The sequence below is a fragment of the Nuphar pumila genome, chromosome 7, assembly GCF_984573655.1.
Source record: "Nuphar pumila chromosome 7, dmNupPumi1.hap1.1, whole genome shotgun sequence".
NCBI classification, from domain to species: Eukaryota; Viridiplantae; Streptophyta; class Magnoliopsida; order Nymphaeales; family Nymphaeaceae; genus Nuphar; species Nuphar pumila.
In genome coordinates this window covers 116,561,110-116,581,747 of record NC_143255.1, presented here as the reverse complement: position 1 = coordinate 116,581,747, position 20,638 = coordinate 116,561,110, and the positions used below count along the sequence as shown (strand labels likewise).

Here is a 20,638-nt window from a genome sequence, read left to right as displayed (position 1 = left end):
GACCCAAAATGAATTTCTTTTTTGGTTCATATCGCTGACCCCAATTGTTTTGGGATGAAGGCGTAGTTGTTGTTGTTGTTGTTGTATAGCATTTAGGACTTATATTACACATCATCGTTCCTTCCAATTCAATTCATCGTAGTTCACCCATCACATAGCACTTATCATTATAGCATTTCTACATCATATCATCTTTATCATGCTCACCTCATCAGTCCCAGCTTTGTCGCTGGTCAATACAGGGGCTACAGGAGAACATCCTGTACCAAAATGCAGAAGTTAGAATAAGTAAGCCCAAAGATAATTAACTCAGTTGATTCCAGCTTGGTTACCGTTTTGCCCTTGAGGATAATGAGTCACAGTTGTTCCAGAAAATGTCCATCACTGTTGTACACAGCTGCCTACCAAGCCACCAACTATGGCTTTATCCATAGTCCCCTCTTTTACATCACTACAATGTCAATTACTTTCACACACCACCACCATCCAATATCTTTTGATTTATTTTTTGTACTCACTGTACATCCACCACACTACCTCCATCATGTCATACTCTCATACTGTTGCACAAGTGCTTAGCTAACAAAAATGGCAAGGGATAAGGTGATGGTGATTTGTGGTAGTGAGAAGAAGGCTTCATTGGGAGTCGATCAAGTCATAGATCATAAAGTCGAAGATGTTAAGGTTGTTCTGAAAAGGGAGTTTCTTAAAGGTGTTGATATTTTCTATAAATCTGTAGGTGGGAATATGTTTTATATGTTTGAATGCCTTGGCAATTTATAGGCGCGTGATTGTCATTGGGATGACCTCTCAGCATCAGGGAGGATATGGCTGGAAGCCATTGGGTTATGCAGGGTTGTATGAGAAACTACTCACCGAAAAGCCAAACTGTGGCTGAAATTTTCCTAGGTCCAGTATGGCCATTTGTGTATGGAGCATCTGGAAAATTTACATAAACTCTTTTCGTCTGGAAAGTTGAAGGTATCTGTTACTCAAAAGCAAATTCTTTTCTTTTTTTTTCTTCCAATGCTGTGGTGGATGCTGTAGAATATCTACATTCTAAAAGAAAGGTACTCATGGCTCTACAGCCTACTCCTTTACTTCCCTACATATTGTTGCTGCACCTTTACTTACTTACAGCACCTGTTCATCACTCTCTTCATTCATGACCCCATTCTCTTCATTATGCACAGCATCAACCGTGTCATCTGTGAGTTACAGCCTCATCACCAACACACGTTTTCTGCTAATGACACTATTCACCCTGTAGCCTACCACAGCATATGCCATCACATCCCAGTTCATTTCAATATGTCCACGGTATTATCAGCCATGTCCTACGCTACCACCATGCATTCTCGTAGCCCAGCACGCTTATAATTCTCTTCATCTGCTGCCCCTTTACTGCCAGCATCTTGAATGATGCCCACAATCCTATATATATAACCCACTATCACCCGTGCCACTTTTACAGATTATACTCAGCAGCACCCTCGCTGCTTACAGCGGTGCTACCCACTGCTGTAGTCCACTAACTGACCCCTGTGTACCAAGTGTCGCATCTCTATTGCATCTGGCATCGGTTAGGTCTACAGCAACTCGCAACACATCCTTCTTCATAACCGTTCCTTATCACCCTGTTGTAGTTCGCATCATCACATTATTTTACAGCACTTCTACAGCACATGTCCACAACCCTTGTTACTCCATATTTCCAATTTACAAGCCATAACACCACTTCTTTTGGCCATACCATGCACCATATCCCTGCAACCTTGTAACATATGCACCTGTAGGTACCTTCCAGCTTCCCAAACCCATCTACAGTGATACTTACCTGTGCATCAACCTCTCATTACTCACCTTTCTAAAACACAGTCACCTTTATCATCTGCTGTTTTCCCTGTCTTCTGTGTATATCATTTTAGCCACACCTTTTCATTCATCATCCTACAACAAATACCCTTAACCTAATCAGCACTATTCGTCACTGCATTCTATCAGGTCACTATGCCTCCTCCACGATATTGCTACACATTGTCTGCATAGCCCCTTTGTTTTCACTGTTATAAACTCATGCACACTATGGCACCATCACATACAGCCCCATTGCACAGTATCTCTGTGACCCCCATCCTAACACCACTATTTACTACAACTTGTCACAGCAGCACTTCATTCCCCACTTTTTTAATTCTTCTGAACCCATAGTGGCACCTTACTGCACCTCACCTTCGGCATCCACTTTACCTTTCATTGTATCTATTACCTTCCTCATAAAACAGTCACTACCATAACCCAGATCTACCTACCTCACTTACCATCTAGTGATAGTCATCATATCTCAATCCAGTGCCTGTTCCAAGATCTAGTTATGTTAGGTATTACTGCAAAAACCAGTCCCCAGCAATACAGCATGAGTGCATACCCCGTTTTCACCTCTCCTATCTCACCAGCTATTGTATATGTCATATATATATATATATATATAGGTATATATGTATGTATATAGGTATATATATGTCATTTTTCATCTTTCCATCATGAATATCTTGGTATATGAGCATTTTACCATTGGCATCTTTGAAATCCATATGATATGTGCATTTCTTTTCTATTTTCATACTAATTCAGTGTTTTTGCAGGGAATATGTGGAAAATATCATTACTTAGAGTTGTAATTTCAATTTTAAAACGTTGTAATAAGTTAGGTCTTAATGAGAATTTACATTTTCTGCTCTAGCATAGAATGTATGAGTGTAATACCCATAAAATTTGAGTAATGTTATACATATTGGGCCTAGGATCCGTTACCCGGATCCAAAAAGAAATATAAATATGAGTATTAAAAATATATACGTAATAGTAATGTTTAAGAAATAAATAATTAAAAAGGTATTATAATAAAAGAATTGGTAATTGGGGTTGGACCCAAATGGATCCAACCTGTGGATCCACCATCCACTTTCGCACTGGATCCACGTTTATGGTGGATCCAGCGCTAAAGAACTAACCCTGATCCACACAAAAGTGGATCAGGCATGGCGGGTCGCAGAGTTCGGACCCGAACCCGGACCCGGCCGAGTCTTATAAAAACTTAAAGATAAAGAATTGTGCCTAGGGCACGATTCTTGACAAGGCACAAGAAAGAGGGGGAAAGTTACGAAGAGCGTAACCTACTCCCTCCGATTTTCTCGGGAGGGAGGGGGTTTTCAGCTCGTTAAAGAGGGGGTGGAGGGGAGTCTTGCCTTTCATCCTGTCCTCAATCGCCTGAGTTTTTCTCTAGGGATTTTGCGCACGCCGACAGAGTCACCAACGTCAGGGAGTTCCGACCACCTGTTGCTGCTACCACCAGCCGTCTACAATCGTCGGCCACCTCCTGTGTTTTCTTCCGTCGAAAAGAGGTAGGGAATCTGTAGCTTTTCTTGATTAGGTCATGGATTGGATGTGGTTGTGATTGGGTCTATCAAAGGGAGGGGAAAAACATACTCGTCGTGCCTACTACCGAGATCCCCTCTGGAATCTCAGCTGCCGGTGAACTCGAATCCAGTAGATGTGGGTCCCAGCGGCCATGGTGTTTAGGGTACATTGCTTGTTTTTATGTTCTTTATTTTCTGGTAATCGGTGGGTCGGTCGAGAAAGCACACCCATTGCATGCTCAGTTGTTCTTGTTAGGGTTCTTGGCTGCCAGGAAACAAAAGATAGTAGATGATTTTGGGGTTTCATATTTTAGAGTATGATAAACCTAGTTTTTTGAGAAAGGGTTCGAATCGTGGTGTTGGGAGATCAGAATCGGGGTTTTCTGTGGTGATGACAGCGATTTTGGGGGGGGTTCTTGCTAAACCCTAACCTGGCAATACCTAATCCCATCGATTTGGGGTTTTGTTTTAGTATCAGGTAAAACTTGATGAGGAGTGCCGATTCTTGTTTAATTTTTCTTGGTTCGGTCAATGAAAAAAAATATATTGTTTTTTATTGACAAGAAATACCTAGAAATACTGTTCTGATCTGTAATATCTCCCTGATTTTCTTTCTTGTGTTATTTGGGTGCGTTGGAGTCTATTTCATTTAGTTAAACTTAACATACTTCTGTTAACCGATCTTTTGAGTCTGTTTCATTTAATATTACCTAGCATTGTTTATATAACCCATGTTATGCTAATTTGAGTCTGGTTAATTTAGTAAAATCTAACCTATTTATCTCCTTGATTTGGTGTTATTTCGCTGATTAGCCGATCCTTTGAGTTTGTTTCATTTAATATTACATAGCATGGTTTATGTAACTCCTGTTATACTAATTTGAGCATGTTTAATTCAGTAGCACTTAACATGTTCAGATTAATCCCTGTTAATCGATTGGTGTTTGTTTCATTTAGTGAAACATAGCAGGTTTACGTAAATTCCTGATTCATCGTATGCGTCTAATTCATTTAGTAAAACATACCATGAATTTCAGTTAGCTGAATGAAATATGGTTCTTTCTTTGTTTTCCTGAGTAACACAGCATGTTGTAGGATACTTAGTCTGGCAAGTATAGTAAGTGGCTGAACAGATTGTTATTGGCTTTATTGTTTCCTTGCGTAACTCAGCATGATATATGGTACTTAATTATTCGGTAAAATGTTATGCAATAACTGAGTGATCCATGTTTTGTTTTAAGAATTACAGGCTAATGGTATCTAGTCGTCACTTCTCTTGTGCATTGAATGCCCTGTGTTTGTATAACTGAAATAGGCTGAATGGGTTTACAGTTTCTGTTATTTTCGGCCTAGATTCCACATAAAACCGCAAGTTCTATTACATTCCAACTTCTATTTTTAGATCAGGAGCTGTACATCAGTGAAGTCAGTGGAATCATAAACTAATGATCAAACATATGCATTAACTGCTTTTAGTCAGAAAATGTATGATTTGAATTGCTTGTATGCAACATGTTAATTGCGTTCGAGAAATGAGGTTGTTATATTGGTTTCAATCATATAATGGTGCACTTAGTGACATGGATATGTGCATTGCCTAAAGGGGCAATATGAATGGGTTACCCAATGCAGGTACTTGTACTATTGACTTGTGTGCTATGTTAATAAGAGTGATGAAAACTTAATTGTAATTATTGTGTGCTTGATTGGTTTAAAAGCATCGGAGCACTCTGAGTGGAATTAAGAAATCAATGTGGAAAAAATATAATTATGGTTTATACACCTTTGTAAAATGACTAAGGTTGGGATCTACTGTTGTGGCAGTAGAAGGAAGTTGGGAAATGCCCTGAACTTCGGGAAAATGATTAACTAATGAAACCAGTTTTTGAGGCTTACCTTGGAGAGGATAAGTGGTACAAAACTTCGAGGACTTGTGTTGTGTTTCGAGCGTGAAGCAGCTCGTTGGTCCCCGTCCTCGGAGTTAGGGACCAGGACTACCTATGTGTCCTAGGTGGTAGTTTCATGTCTTCTGCAGAAGTTAGGGATGCATCCTGTCTTGAGTAGAGCCCTTGGGAGATTCTCTCGGCTATTAGTCGCTCCCTTGAGGATTAAGTCTCAGTTAGAATGTTCGGGTTAATAAAATACTCTTGAATAATATACCACCGAACGTTCTCTTCTGAGATGGTCACATGTGCCCGTGCGTACCCGCGGAGTAAGATAATTTAAACACAATTTAGTGCAGTTAGGTATCACAGTGAGTGAAAATATTGGAGATATGCTTATGTTCTTTAACATGCTTTATATTCTGAGCTTGTGACGATATAAAATTGTGAAATGTGTAGATATGAGGTAGTTGAACAACTATATGAGAGGTGTACATGTTAATGCTATGATTGTTGCAATACACATCTCACTTATTGATTAATGTTACATTGTGTTATTATTATGACGGTTGCATACCATACCTCTTTTGCTTCTTAATGCTGCACACTATACTCAATTGCTCAGTTATGATTGTTGTATAAACTGCTTACTTGTTTAGACATATGTTGAGATTCACCTTTGACACCCACATCACATGCTAGATTCATGACATACCTGCATTAAGAGTTACAGTTTTCCTACTTAGACGTGGTAGTCTAATTCTTATAATTTTTATCAGGTAAACAATTATACTTATGAGCGGTTGCGGGATGAGGCATTGGATCGCGATTGTTGATTTATTGTTCCAGTGATTCCTTGGGTTTATGGTAATTCAATATTCATTTCATAATGAAATTAAATACATGTGTTGAGTTTTCTCTCAAATGTAATGTTCTGAAATGCTTAACCCTATATTGGATATTCTTTCCACTATTAAAAAAAATTCACATAAATCTAGGTTAAAATTTTGAAGTGTTACAATGAGCATGCATTTTTATGGAATTACTTGTTTTCATATCATTCTTTTATTATTTCTCCAAAAAATCACAAATGGGCACACGAATGGCACGTGCACCATTTTATAAAGGTGATTAATCCTAAGTTGACGATTTACATCAATGGCCATAGTCAGGATGTGAACAAGACTTAGGATTTTCATCTTTTATGGAATAACACTGGATCCACATTGGATCCTTTTTAAAAATCATCATATTTATAAATATTTTTTCCTTTTATCAGAGTTCAATTTAAAATTAACTCAAAATATACCAATGGCCATAGTCAGGATATATTGAGAATTAATTTCATCTTAAACTCTATAAAAGCATCAAAATATGTTTTATTCTTTACCTGAATTTAAATATAATTATCTTATAAAACATTCAATGATCATAGTCGAGGATGTATTATATCTTCAATCTTATTTTAAATTCATTTAAAAAAATGAAATATGCTTTTCAAATTCAATTTCAAAACCCTTCAACTCATTCATCATTTAAGATAGAACACCATCATATTTTTAAAATTCTTTTCCAAAATCCAAGTGATCTCAAGTATCTTTCTCCAATCTCTATTTCAATTCATTCTTCTATCTTATTTCAAAGATTTAAATTTCAATTTCAAAGTCCAATTTGACTTTGAAATTTCAAATTCAATTTTATATTCAAAATTCCATTTCAAATTTTAAATTCAATTTCAAAGTTCAAGTTAACTTTGAAATCTCTTATTCATCTTCTAAATTCAAAATTCAAAATTATTTTTATCTTTAGATTGAGTCTTGATTCTCAATTCAAAGTTTTGAGATTGATTCTAAATCTCAAAAGTTCGATTCTTTTTCTAAAAGTTTTAAATTCAATCTGGGTTTTAAAAACCCAGACCCATCTTCAGAAGTCCTATCTGGACTTTCAAAATCCAAATCCAAAGTTAGAACCCAATCCCAACTTGGATCCAGATTTCAAAATGCAATCTCCACTTTTGGATCTCAGACTTCAGATCCAAAATCCATTTTTAGGATCCAGAATCCAACTCCATATTGGATCTCAGACTTCAGATCCAAATTCCATTTAGGATCCAGAATTCAATTCCATCTTGGATCTCAGATTTCAGATCTGAATTCCATTCCAAAATTCGGATCCACTTCCATCTTGGATCTCAGATTTCAGATCCAAAATCCATTTAGGATCCAGAATTCAATTCCATCTTCGATATCAGACTTCAGATCCAAATTCCATCTTGGATTCCAGATCTTGGATCCAATTCCATTTAGGATCCAGAATTCAACTTCATCATTAGATCTCAGACTTCGGATCCGATTCCATTTTTAGGATTCAGATTTTGGATTCAAAATTCTATCTTCAAATCCAAAAACCAATTCTCATATCCCATATTGATCTATCAAACCCAATTCTATTTTTCAAACTCAATTTGGAGTTCTCGAATCTCATTCTGATTTCAAATTTTTAATCTAGAATTCAATTTCATTTTCAAGCTTTATTTCCTCTCCTAAATCCACATTCAAAGTCCAAATTCTGACTTTGAAACTTCCTTTCTTTTCCCTTTATCTCAAAACTATTCTTTTCAAAATCTAGATTTATTCTCCCAAAACTCTGATTATTTTCAAAAACTTAGAACTTCAAAATATCTTTCCTGATCCATCTCAAGTTCTAAATTAGACTCAATCATTTCTTCACTCCATTATCAAGTCCATCTCAGAAACACTTGGAAATTTTCAAAACATTCTCTCAAAAGAGCATACATCTTTGCATTTACACAAGCATGATTTTTTGTGCATTTTCTAGACTTAGAATAAATTCTTAGACAATATCAAAGCAAAGCAAAAGACATAAATTCGATCCTAGGTTCGATTACCCCTGGTAAATGCGCCAGGAACGGTCGAACCTCGTACCGACGAGCGAATCCTATCTCCCAATCTTTCCCGCAAATATTTTCAAAACAGAGGCGAGTAATTTTCTAAATATTTTCAAAAATTAAGGTCAAGTGAGACCGCAAAAGAGTTCCTCTCTCTCTTTCTTTTCTTTTCTCTTCTCTCTTCTTTTCTTTCTTTCATTTCTCCCCTCAAAAAGGAGAAATAGAGGTTGGAAAGGAAAAGAGAAGGAAGAGAGAAAAAATTTGCGATGATCACACATAGTCGACGGGCTTATTTGTTACACATCTGCAAAACAAATATGGGATAATTTGCAAGATACTTATTCTCAAAAAACTAATGTTAGTCGTATTCTTCAAGTAGGACAGGAGATCTATAAATTGCAACAAGGAGAGCAAACTTTAGCCCAGTATTATGACTCTGTGAAGGCAGTCTTTCAAAGACTAAATGCTAATAGACCATTATGTTGTGACAAACAAAAAATACACCAGGAGCATACCATGGTAGCACGGTTCCTGACTGGCTTGTCAGCTGAATTCTCAGTTGCCAAAGTTCAGATGTTGACAGGCTTAGATGTTCCCAATCTTGCTGAGGCATATAATCGATTGAGCAAGCTTGCCATGTCCCTTCCTTCATCTCAATCAGAATCACAACTTTGTCTGTTTCCTATGGCCGAGGTCGAGGTTTTCCTTCCTAATTCTCGAGGTCGTGAACGTGGTCGAGGCACGGGAGGACGAGGGAAGCTCCAGTGTACCTACTGCGGGAGATTTGGGCATTTAGAAGATAGATGTTTTGACAAGAATGGATGGCTTCCTACAGCACAAGTGGTCAAACCCGAGTCTCCCACTATTCCTCCTAGTGATTCGGTCACACTCACTAGTGCTGAGTATAATGATTTGTTGGCACATCTTCCATCTAGTTCTCCCATGGCTGATATTGCATGCTCTGCAGGTGATGAATTATCTTGCCAAGGTAGTATGTGGATTATTGATTCAGGGGCATCTAGTCATTTATATGGAAATAAATGTAATTTTTCAAATTTGCAGTGTTTCTAATCATAAAAAAGGTTGTTCTTGTTGATAAGAGTTCCTCTGCCATTATTGGCCAGGGAAATTACTCCATCTCCCCTACTCTTCAGTTATCAAATGTCCTTCATGCCCATTTATTCCCTCAAAATTTGTTATCTGTTAGTCGTGTTGCAAAGGAATTGAATTGTCGAGTAATATTTGATCTTGTTTGTTGCACTTTTCAGGACTTGCTGACGAGGAAGACGATTGGTGGAGGCTATGAGGAAGGTGGAGTCTATTATCTACACCAACCAATTGGCTTTGTTCATTCGGCAGTTGAGACCTCTGAAAAGAAGTCGTTTTTGGTTCTCAAATCTAAGTCGGGTCTGGACCCAATTTCTATAATGGATCGGATCCAGATCTAAAGTGATGAATGTGTGTTGTAAATATGTATATTATTAGAGGGTATTTTAGTACCCTAAAAAAAGGTTATGTATTAGTTATATATTAAACCTTTAATAGAATGAGAAACACGCTGAAATCAACAGATGTGTTTTGCATCCCCTTCTTCTTCTCGTTTTTCTCTTTCCTGCACAGGTGAATGTGGAGGTCTTCACTCTCCAACATGGTATCATAGCAGCGTTGAATGTTGGGCCTGAGATTGTCTTCCAGAAAGATCGTTCCTATCCAACTCCAACTCTGCGTGCATGTTTCTTCCTGGTAACCCGACCTTTGCGTGCGTGAACTCTGCGTGCGTGTCCCTATTCCCCTTCGGCCCTGGTAAGAGCCCGACTTCCTTTCAGATCTGATAAGCCGACCTCTGGGTACGTCTCCTCCATCCTTTCAAATCTGGTAACCTCTCAGCGTGCCTTTTAAATCTGGTAAACCTCTTCAGCCATTTTTCTTTCTGTTTTGTCGAGACGTGCCATTATCCTCTTCAAAACTGATTGTTCTATAATCAGTTAACTGCCCCAGAGGTGTTCACTTAAATCTGCATATTCAGTCGTTAAGATTAATGCTTGTGGTGTTTCCTCCTTTTTTTTGAGTTATTAATTGTCCTGTTTTCATGTTTTTCAGATCTGAAACCACTTCCACGTTTTGATATTCATTATTGAAGTGCTTTAAGTCTGAATACATTCAAAGATCAATATTGTGCTGCCACAGTTTGCAATATTCTGTTTCACCTTTTTCATATTCCTCTGTGTGATTTTCAAGTCGTGTCTCGAAAACTGTTTAATCAGTTACCCATTTGGTCATACCCGAGTTTAATAAGCCTGTTTAAAAAAAAAAGGCTCGGGTGACTGAATTTTTTGTTTGATTCAGATTTTTCTCTTCATCTTCTTTTACCAATGGACTCAACCTTCCCACAGTCAGGCCTTTCCTCCAACTTCCTTAGCCAATTGGTCTCTGAAAAGCTGAACAATTCCAACTTCTTGACTTGGAAAAGGCAGATTGTTCCTTTTATAAGGAGTCAGGATCTCTCTGGTCATATGGATGGATCAGTCGCAATCCCTCCAGAATTCACCGCGCAGGAATAGACAGACGATAAAGGGGCACAATGAAGTTCTTGTTGTCATTCCCGATGATTGTTCAGCCAAAGAGTTGTGGGACAAGTTAGTTCAGACATATTCACAGATCTCTGAAGCAAGAATTTTGTTTCTCAAACGAGAATTTCAAATGTTGAAGAAAGATTCGATGTCTATTATGGAGTACCTGAATAAAATGAAAGGCATTACAGATCAACTGGCTATTGTGGGATGTCTCGTCAGTGATAAAGACAAAGTGCAGCAGACCTTGAGTGGATTAGGGTCAGACTATCATGTTCTGGTGACATCCTTGTTGTGTCTCCCAGAACTTCCAAAATTTGAAGATCTTCGTGCAAAACTACTACAGTATAAAATGACCCTAAAAGGGTTCTCTGAGGACACCCATATTTATTCAGAAACTCAAGATGTGCTGGCCACGGGACTGACTTATGGCAGAGGCAGAGGAGGAAATTCTTTTCGAGGAAAGGGAGGACAAGGGAGAAATGTCTTTAGTGGTCGTGGTATCCTTCCAACGCCCAATATACAGGGACAAAGGCCTATTCCTACATGCTTCCTATGCAATAAGAAAGGACATATTAAGGCAAATTGAAGATGGAGGCAATTAAAAGGATCCTTCGGTATTTAAAGGGAACGGTCGGAGATGGGCTGGTATATGTAAAAAGGTCTCAAAATGAAGATGTACTTTTTGTTATGGCATTTTCTGATGCAAATTGGGCAGGAGATCCTAATGAAAGGAAGTTGGATTAAGTTGTGTGTATATTGGTGGGAATATTGTATCCTGGGGCAGTAAAAAGCAAAAGGTTGTAGCTATATCTAGCAGAGAAGCTTAATATAGATCTATGGCTGCAGCTACATTAGAAGTAACATAGATTTGTCATTTGTTGAATGAAATATGGGAAAGACTATCAAGATCAATACTTTTCTGTGATAGCCAAAGTGCAATCAAAATCTACATGAATCCAGTACGGCATGGAAGAACAAAGCACATTGAAATAGACCAGTGCTTCATCAGATGAAAGATAAATGATCTTGAATTGGAGACGAGGTTTGTTAGGACCGAAGATCAAATTGCAAATGTTCTTACAAAGGGGCTCACCAAGCAAAGACTCTGGCTATTGAAGTCCAAGTTGTCCATGATTGTAAACCATGTCCAACTTCAAGGAGGCTGTTAGAATAGTGAGACGTGTGCATACAAGGAAATTCTTGTAATTTTTCATTGTTTTAACCCCTTTCTCTTATCAGGGGTAATGTTATAATTGGCCTTCTAATCATAATATAAATAGAGAAATTATAAGGGACAACCCACATTGGGAAATTGTCCTCCTTGTCTGCCCTAACTCCCTCTTTCATCTTTTCTTCCATATGTGACTGATCTTTGGGAAAATATATTCGATATCAAAGTATAAGAGCGTGCAAGTGAGTTGGATCTTTATCCTATTCCTATCCAACCGAAGGATATTCAGGTGGATAAGGTCCATAAAAATAATATCCATTTTACAAAGGGGTCATATTTGAAAGAAATAATGTCGGGTTCAGTCAGATCCAAGTCATAATCGGATAAATAAATAGGTCAGAACTGGTATAATCTATTTCATAGAAAACCCAGATCGAGAATTCTACCATTTGTTCCAGGCCAGCTCCAGATCTGGAACCGGACACACTCATTGAAAGTAGAAGAATCCAGTGTTGGGTCAGCCATGACCCAACCCATATCCCACCTGTTTGCATCACAACCTTCAAGACATTTCATCTATTTTTATCTATTTTCCCAGCTCCAAACAGCCGATGTTCATCATGTAGAAGGGTAGACAGACAGAGAGTAATCAAAATTTCAGTTTGGCTGTCATTAAGCTATTAACCAAAATATGCAACAGAAAAAAATGATTTCTGCACTCAAACATGAATTAAATAGAAATAACTAAATGAATATAAGAGCAGGTATCTACTTCATGAAAAAGAAATAATCATGGGCAAGAAATATGGGAAATAACAATGCACCAGAACATGAACTCCAATTAAGGAAAAGATAACAGATATTTGCCAAAATAATTTAAAGATTACCTTATCATTGTCATGTGTTAGCCGCAAAGCACAATCAACTAAAAGGGATAGCGAGCCTGAACGAATAGTAGGCCCTTCCATTGTGAAGATACTCGTTAGTTCCACAAAGACATTCAAAGACATGGAAACAAACAAAAATAATCAGATGTTGAACCATTAAGAATACCAGTTAAACAGCAATCAAGATCTGCATTGTTTGCTTTATAACGTAAAGCATCACATATATTTGCTAAAGCCCAAGAGGCAGTTATCCGTACCTGAATAAGAAAGTTTTCACATCAGAGGCATAAATGTAAAGATTTGCATACTTCAACATCATATTCATGAGCATTTTTTAAAACTATTTCAAATATTTAAAAACCAAGAATTAATGAACAATTGCCAAAGAATAACCTTTTAGGACTGATTTAAAGAGTAACGTCACAAAGGCTTATAAAATTGAATAAACCAGCATCTATTAATCTTCAAAGTGTTGCAACCAAATAAGTGGGAAGTAGTAACCATTTTAAGTTGCAGTAATAAGTAGGGCCGACCAAGAACATCTGGTGCCCACCTTCAGAACACTTATTTGGTATTGACGTTTCAAAATAAAAGTTCAAACATTCTTGAAAGGGTTCCTGAGAGAAATGTTTCAAATCCACTCTTCTTTCAAGATTTCCAATAAAACGTTTAGTTCTGACATCTTCAATGATATCACAATTTTTAAATATTACAGTTAACAGCAGTGTTGAACAAACCATTCGTGTCAAACTCTATACTCTGAAAAAAAAAACAGAGACCACAATATTGACAGAAAATATCAACTCTGATGTTTTCTAAACCCCTCTATTCATGTTTGTGCTTTAATGCTGTTAAAATATTAAAGATGAAAAAAGTGTTGCAAAACAATGACTACAGAAGAACTTCTAAAAAATGACCATGCAACTCTAGTAAGGATGCTCTGAAATACAAATATACAAAAAAAATCCAATACCGAGACCAACTCATCATGTGTGTTGACCTCTACAGCATGGATGAGCTCCCCCAAATTTCTGCACCAAACATAAATATATTTCATTCATTACTCCATGTGACACCAGAGAATCAAATATATAAATTTTTTATCGCAAGTTCATTATCGGAAGATACTAATATGATTCAATGCTTACTTTAAAGGAATTTGTTGAAAACACGCAATGACTCCAATAGCTCGACAAGCAGATGACCTTACAGATGGAACGTTATCATGCAATGCAGCACTTATCTACAAATAATGGTGCAAATTATCAAGTGAATAACAAGAAATATTAGATATTATAAACCAACAATTAAACTGAGGAAATAAGATTAGGTTATCCAAGTAGCACTGTACGTACAACAGAGGAAAGAATAAATTCCTGCTTTTCCTTTGTGAGAGAAAAAAATACTGATGATGTTAAACCTGAGAAGCAAGTAATTGATGTTGCTCGTACCTAAAGAAATGAAAGTCTCAAGCTTCAGAAATTTATTCAAATAAAATAGGTTCAAAGTCCAATAACAGAATCATATTCAATGAAGAAAGTAGATTTAGAGCATTGATATCATGTGAAAGCAATTCCACTTCAGGATGATGACTTGGATCTGCCTTCAATCACTATTAACAATAGGGAACCAGGAAAAGGTCTATAGATGGTACAATCAAGCATTTCGGTGATAATTTTCAACAGTTCATGTTTTTCAGTTTTTTCTTTTTTTTTTGTGGAGATAAACTGCTCATAAATCAACTACCAACAGAACTCAAATGGCTACATTGTCAGAGTCAATATCTTTTAAAAGTAGTAAATAGCAACAAACAGTCATAAACCAATTTCCATATATCACATCAAAGAATGCAGGCAGCTTATGTTCAGTAATTCTGGGTCGTCAACTGGGACAGGGACTGGGACGGGTGGAGCAGGAACTCCGTTGGACTGAATCAGCCGCCAACAGGAATGTGGTCGTCTAGGTCATACCTGCAGAAAGAGATGGTGGACCCCTAACCTCTGATTGGACCGAAACCAATTGAAGTCATACAATACTTTTCTATCAATTCCCACGTCCTTTACAATGTCAGAGGCTTTCAAAACTGGCTTACAGATTTAAGTGGTAATTTACCATCCATATATATATGGATACTCAGGAAAAAACAAAAACCCACTTGGCATTACACCTACTGACCATTGCAGCAGTATGCAATAACATTGGGGAAAGATGCTTCTCAATTGCCTCACTCCAGTGCTTGCTTCCAGATGAGTCCACAGAGTGGTTCTCCTTTGAGACTTCCTGAGGATTTATCTGTTCAAAGAAGGGAGCTGAGGAAACCTTGCTCCTTCTGGGAAAATCGGACATTGTATCTAATAATCTGTCATCCAAATGATCATCCATGCCTTTAAATCCAGATACAGCTCGAAGGAATTCATCTAAAACCTGCAATATACAAGTAAAACTAAGAAACAAGATACAACAATCGAATCTCAGAGGAATATAGTGCTCAACATAAGATTAGTATATGGACATAATGCACATATACGCACATGCATGCATATGCAAAAACATACATATGCACGCAAGTCTGCACATATACACATACACAATATATGGCATATACCCATGCCATAATAAATTCCCAGATAATTAAAGTCGACAATTGTTGTTCACAATAGCAATCACCCAGAACAAGGTAATACTTCAACCGAGAAAGTGGATGCTGAAAAAGGTGATCACAGATCTGTTTCACCTTCTGGCGATGTGGGGAAATCCCTAAGCTTACTTTCTAGTTGTTTTCTTAACAGAAAAGTCATATTTGAAGTCCTGAAATTAAGTTTGCAAGGATATCTCAACTCAGCCGTCAACAATATGCAGTTGAAAAACAGATTGAAAAGAAAAACAGGGCACTGGATGGAAAGGTGCTCGTGAATCAAGAGCTCCACAGCTTGCAAAGAGAACTAAGCAAGAGCAGGTGGATTGGGAACAGAAGCACTGTGCATTTCAATCGATCTTTAATATCCAAACAGCAGTAGAGGATTGCTTATTGATGAGGCAGTGTTGAAGATCATCGAGCCAATATATGAGATATCAAGACTTTTCTGGAAATGGAAGGGAAATTGAACAATGAAGCAATGGCTGGGCTTCGACCAAACGTGTGTACACATTTGTGAGGCACATCGAAATAGTCAAAGATGGGATAATTATCCAGTTTTTGTTAAACTCATGGAGTAATGAAGAACCAAATACAATAAAGCTTAGCAACAATTTGCAAGAGTTTCCAAGTCATCTCCTTCTAATTGAACACTTAGGTAAAGACCAGTAAGGCTAAAATATATGCTCATATATGATAAAGATAAGGTATGCATATGATATAATTAACATTATCATAAATGAAAGCCACAGCTAGCCCATGATGGCAAGATGGAAAAAATACAGTCAACAACTAGTCCATGATGGTTAAATCTGCAGCCCACTAGGCTTATGCTACATATTCTGAAATAGCATATGCAAGTTTGTATAATAGTAATTAACATGAACAGCTTGCTCTCAGCAGACTTTCATGAAAAATAGAAATGACAGTTGATAAACGAAAGTACTTACCAAAACTATCACTTGATGTTCTTTGCTTTAAATTTTCAATTAATGCCCTTTCTATTTCTTATTTTTCATCTTTTACCCAAGAAAAAGTTAGAGTTGATTCTTATGTGTTAAAATATGCACATATAAATATATATCTATACATATACTTATATATATATAAGTATATATATACATATTTTCTTTTTTTCTCTTTTTTGTACACCCAAAAACCCGATGGGGGTATTTTGGTAAAATCCATGTACTTTTTACTTTGTAGGTTTTTCACTTTTCTTCCTTTTTACCTTTTCTTTTTTTCATAATGTAGGACCACAAGGAGCCCCACTCTTCTAGTCGTTGGGGCCCCAACAGTCATATTTATGACTGTTGGGGCTCCCAACGACTAGAAGGGAGCCCCCTTGTGGTCCCTCTCTCTTGCTTTTGATCCTCTATAAATAGAGGGCTTTCCCTCTTGTAATGTTATGGGCTTTTCAACCCACTTCTCTTCTTCAATAATATTTGTTCTTGCCGTTTAGGCACTTTACCCCTTAGTGGGTTATGTATGCACTTTAAGTGCTTGTGTTCTTGGCTCCTCATCTAAAGAGTGCTTTGCATTGTTGGGCTTCCGCTAGTTTCATTACATGGTATCAAAACAAGGTTGGTGATCTTGTCTTCCAACTAGTTATTGCATTGGGAAGCGTGCATCTCTATTCTTTGAAGATACCAAAGGTTATTCTTGGCATCCATAGAGCACGAATCAAAAGTAGAGCTCTCTTTTAAGCTCAATGGATCCAATTATCTTATGTGGGCCTCCGCTATGGAAAACCACCTAAGAGGTAAGAAACTTTGGGGTTTTGTTATAGGAACTACTCCCGAACCTTCTCTTGTGCTCACTAAAATTGAAGGTAGGGTTGAAAAAGCTTTAAATGGCGATGAGCGCATCAAAGCTATCAATGATCACCAATCCAAAGTAGAGGATTGGGAAAGTAACCATGCCTTGGCATGGTTCATGAACAATGTTGACCTCAAGAATTGTGCCAACATTGCTAAGTTAAGAAAAGCCAATGAGGCATGTTTCTTTCTTAAGGGTATGTATACCAAAAAAGACCTAGCTAGACAATTTTTTTGTCAAGAAAAAATTAGGTCTACTAGACAAGCAGATATGAGTGTTCGCGATTACTTTAGTACTTTAACCTTCTTTGGGATGAACTTGCTCGCCCAAGTGGGTGGCTCCGGAAGATATTGAGTTAAGAAGAGAACAAATTGAAAAAGAGCATTTCTTTCAATTTCTTCATGGGATTCGGCCGGAATTTGAACAAGTTAGGGCATCTCTTCTTCATAGAAGTAAAGCTTTACCTATTGAAGATGCCCATGCCGAAGTATGCCAAGAGGAAACTCGTCTTGGCATAAGTATTAAGAGTGATGAAATTTTGGCCGTTACTAGGCCCGGATCAAATGTAAAAACATATAGACCTCCCCATTTTTCAAAAAATAATGGGTATAGAAAGGGAGTGATTTGTCACTATTGTAATGAACCGGGGCATATTAAGCCGGTTTGTCCAAAGCTCAAAGGAAAGGTGGCCGCGGTTGGAGAAAATTCTCCAAAGAAGGAAGAAGAAAATGCTAATGGATGAGATATCAAAGAAACTCTTTGCTATATTTTCGAAATTCTCCAACATCTTCTCAAGACTTCTTCACCATCAACATCGAGAGCCGCCATAGCCTATTCTTCATCACCTCCAGGTATGAGGATACTAGACTCCGGTGCTTCCTTTCATATGACATCTCATAAAAACTCTCTTTCTAATGTTTTTTCCGAACCCATATCTTCCTTTGTGTCAACGGCCGATGGGACATCTTTAAAAATTGAAACTATTGGAACACTTGATTTAAAATCCTCTCAAAAATTTTTTGTTTCCAAAGTAAGAGTAGTTTCAAAAGTTAACCTAAACATTTTTTCTGTTTCTCAAATTACCGATCATGGATGCCAAGTCTCTTTCTCACCTAAAGATTGCAACGTGCAGGATCTCCAATCAGAGAAGTTGATTGGGCAAAGCCATAGGAGGGGCGATCTTCACTTTATGGATTTTTTGACTCTTTTATCCAAGTCATTTTGTAATCATGTAAATGACAAAAGTATTGAAGTTTGGCATAAGAGACATGGCCATCCGGATTTTTTAAAGATGTCTCTTTTTTCTTTTTTGGACAATACTTGTAAAGACAAACACATGACTTGTAAAGAGTGTATTTTTGGAAAATCTAAAGCTATTTCATTTTCTCAAAGAAATTATGTTCTCATTCAGCCGTTTAAGCTTGTTCATTTTGATGTATGGGGACCCTCCTCTGTTGTATCCAAAGAAGGTTTTTAATATTATGTAGTTTTTGTTCATGACTTCACTCGATTTACGTGGATTTACTTTCTAAATCGCAAATCTGAGGTTTTCTCTTTTTTCAAAGAATTTCATGCAATGGTTAAAAATCAATTTCTAGGAAACCTATCCATTCTTAGATCCGATTCGGGAGGCGAATATATGTCCAAAGACTTTCAAAACTACTTAAAAGAAAACGGAATTTGTCATCAACGTTCTTGTCTAAACACTCCGCAACAAAATGGTCTTGCGGAAAAAAAACATAGACACATAATAGAGACCACAAGAACTTTATTAATTTCAAAGAACATTCCAAAATCTTTTTGGGTTGAAGCGATTCTAACCTCAACATATCATATCAATAGAACCCCTTCATCCTCTTTGAAAAATCTTTCTCCGTTTGAAAAACTTTACAATATGTCTCCCGATTATAAAAGACTAAGAATTTTCGGGTGTAAATGTTTTGTTCTAACTCACAAAAATGATAAACTTTATTCAAGAGCAATTGAATGTATTTTCTTAGGATATGGCAAAAAGCAAAAAGGCTACCGATGTTTTGACCTATTCAATAACAAACTTTATATCTCAAAAGATGTCACTTTCTTAGAAGAAGAAAATGGTTTTTCGCATAACCTAAATGAAAATATTAATTATTCCTTTTTGTTTGACTTGTTACCTCAAGAAAAAGTTATAGATGATCATGTTGAACCTAATGAAACTCTCATAGAGGATCATTTTGAACCTCCAGATGATGGGCAACATGACCTACATGAAAACTTAGAAGAAAATGTACCAAGTCACACACAAGTTTATTCTAGAAGGAATGAAAGTAATCCTCCTTGTGCCCTTGAGAAATTCTCTCAAAACAAGTCAATAGAAGAATCCTTTCAAAGAAGATCAAATCGTATCTCTAAAATACCAAATAGATTTGTATCTTATGATTCTTTTTCTCCAAATTTTCGAGTCTGCTTTTTAGCTCTTCACTCATTCCATGAACCATCTCATTATAGCAATGCTAAACAATATGCTCGTTGGAATGAAGCAATGGAACTTGAACTTAATGCACTTAAAAAGGCACAAACTTGAAAAATTATTGATCCTCCTAATGACAAGAAACTCATTGGATGTAGATGAGTTTTCAAAGTAAAAACTAAGAGTGATGGCTATTTAGAAAAATATAAGGCTCGATTAGTAGCCAAAAGATATGCCCAAGAATATGGGGTGGATTATGATGAGATATTTGCCCCGGTTGCTCGAATGACTAGTGTTCGAGCCCTTATTGCAATAGCTTCTATTTAAAAATGACCTATTTTTCAACTTGACGTTAAGAATGCCTTTTTTAAATGAGAATTTGAGTGAAGAAGTTTATATGGAACCACCTCCTGGCATGAATTTAAATAGTAAAATTTTGAAATTAAAAAAGGCATTATATGGTCTTAAGCAAGCTCCTAAAGCTTGGTATGACAAGTTTAGTAATGTATTAATCAATTTAGGATTTATTTCTTGTTATATTAACACTGCTCTTTTTGTTAAGAAAACAGACGACTCCATTGTTATTCTACTTCTGTATGTTGATGATATGATCATCACTGAAAGTGACAAAAAGGGAGTAAATGAGGTTAAGGTATTTAAGTGGCATACTCTCCGCAAGGATATATTCTATCTCAAATGAAATTAGCAGCAGACAATTGTACCAAGTCAAGAGTATCTGATGAAAAGAAAGTTGAAACTCCTGAAGTTATTAATGCAAAGTTGAGACTTGAGGATGGCGTTCTACTTGAGGATCCCACCCCCTATCGTCAAATGATTGGATCCCTTACTTATTCATCACACGTCCTGATATAGCTCATGTGGTTCATGCTGCAAG

The 20,638-nt window shown here is 37.0% G+C and overlaps 1 protein-coding gene across 2 annotated transcripts in view; it reads right to left on the bottom strand.

Moving 5' to 3' along the window:
• Positions 1–20,638, bottom strand: part of LOC149833088 (ARM repeat superfamily protein) — a 78,955-nt gene that overhangs the window by 18,537 nt on the left and 39,780 nt on the right. For both annotated transcript variants that reach the window (XM_090014896.1, XM_090014897.1), the window contains exons 16-21: positions 15,017–15,265; positions 14,197–14,292; positions 13,990–14,084; positions 13,815–13,872; positions 13,008–13,098; positions 12,842–12,915 (exon numbers count right to left, since the gene is read on the bottom strand). In XM_090014896.1, the coding sequence (XP_089871022.1) occupies positions 12,842–12,915; positions 13,008–13,098; positions 13,815–13,872; positions 13,990–14,084; positions 14,197–14,292; positions 15,017–15,265 (663 nt within the window). The remainder of the gene's footprint in view (positions 1–12,841; positions 12,916–13,007; positions 13,099–13,814; positions 13,873–13,989; positions 14,085–14,196; positions 14,293–15,016; positions 15,266–20,638) is intronic.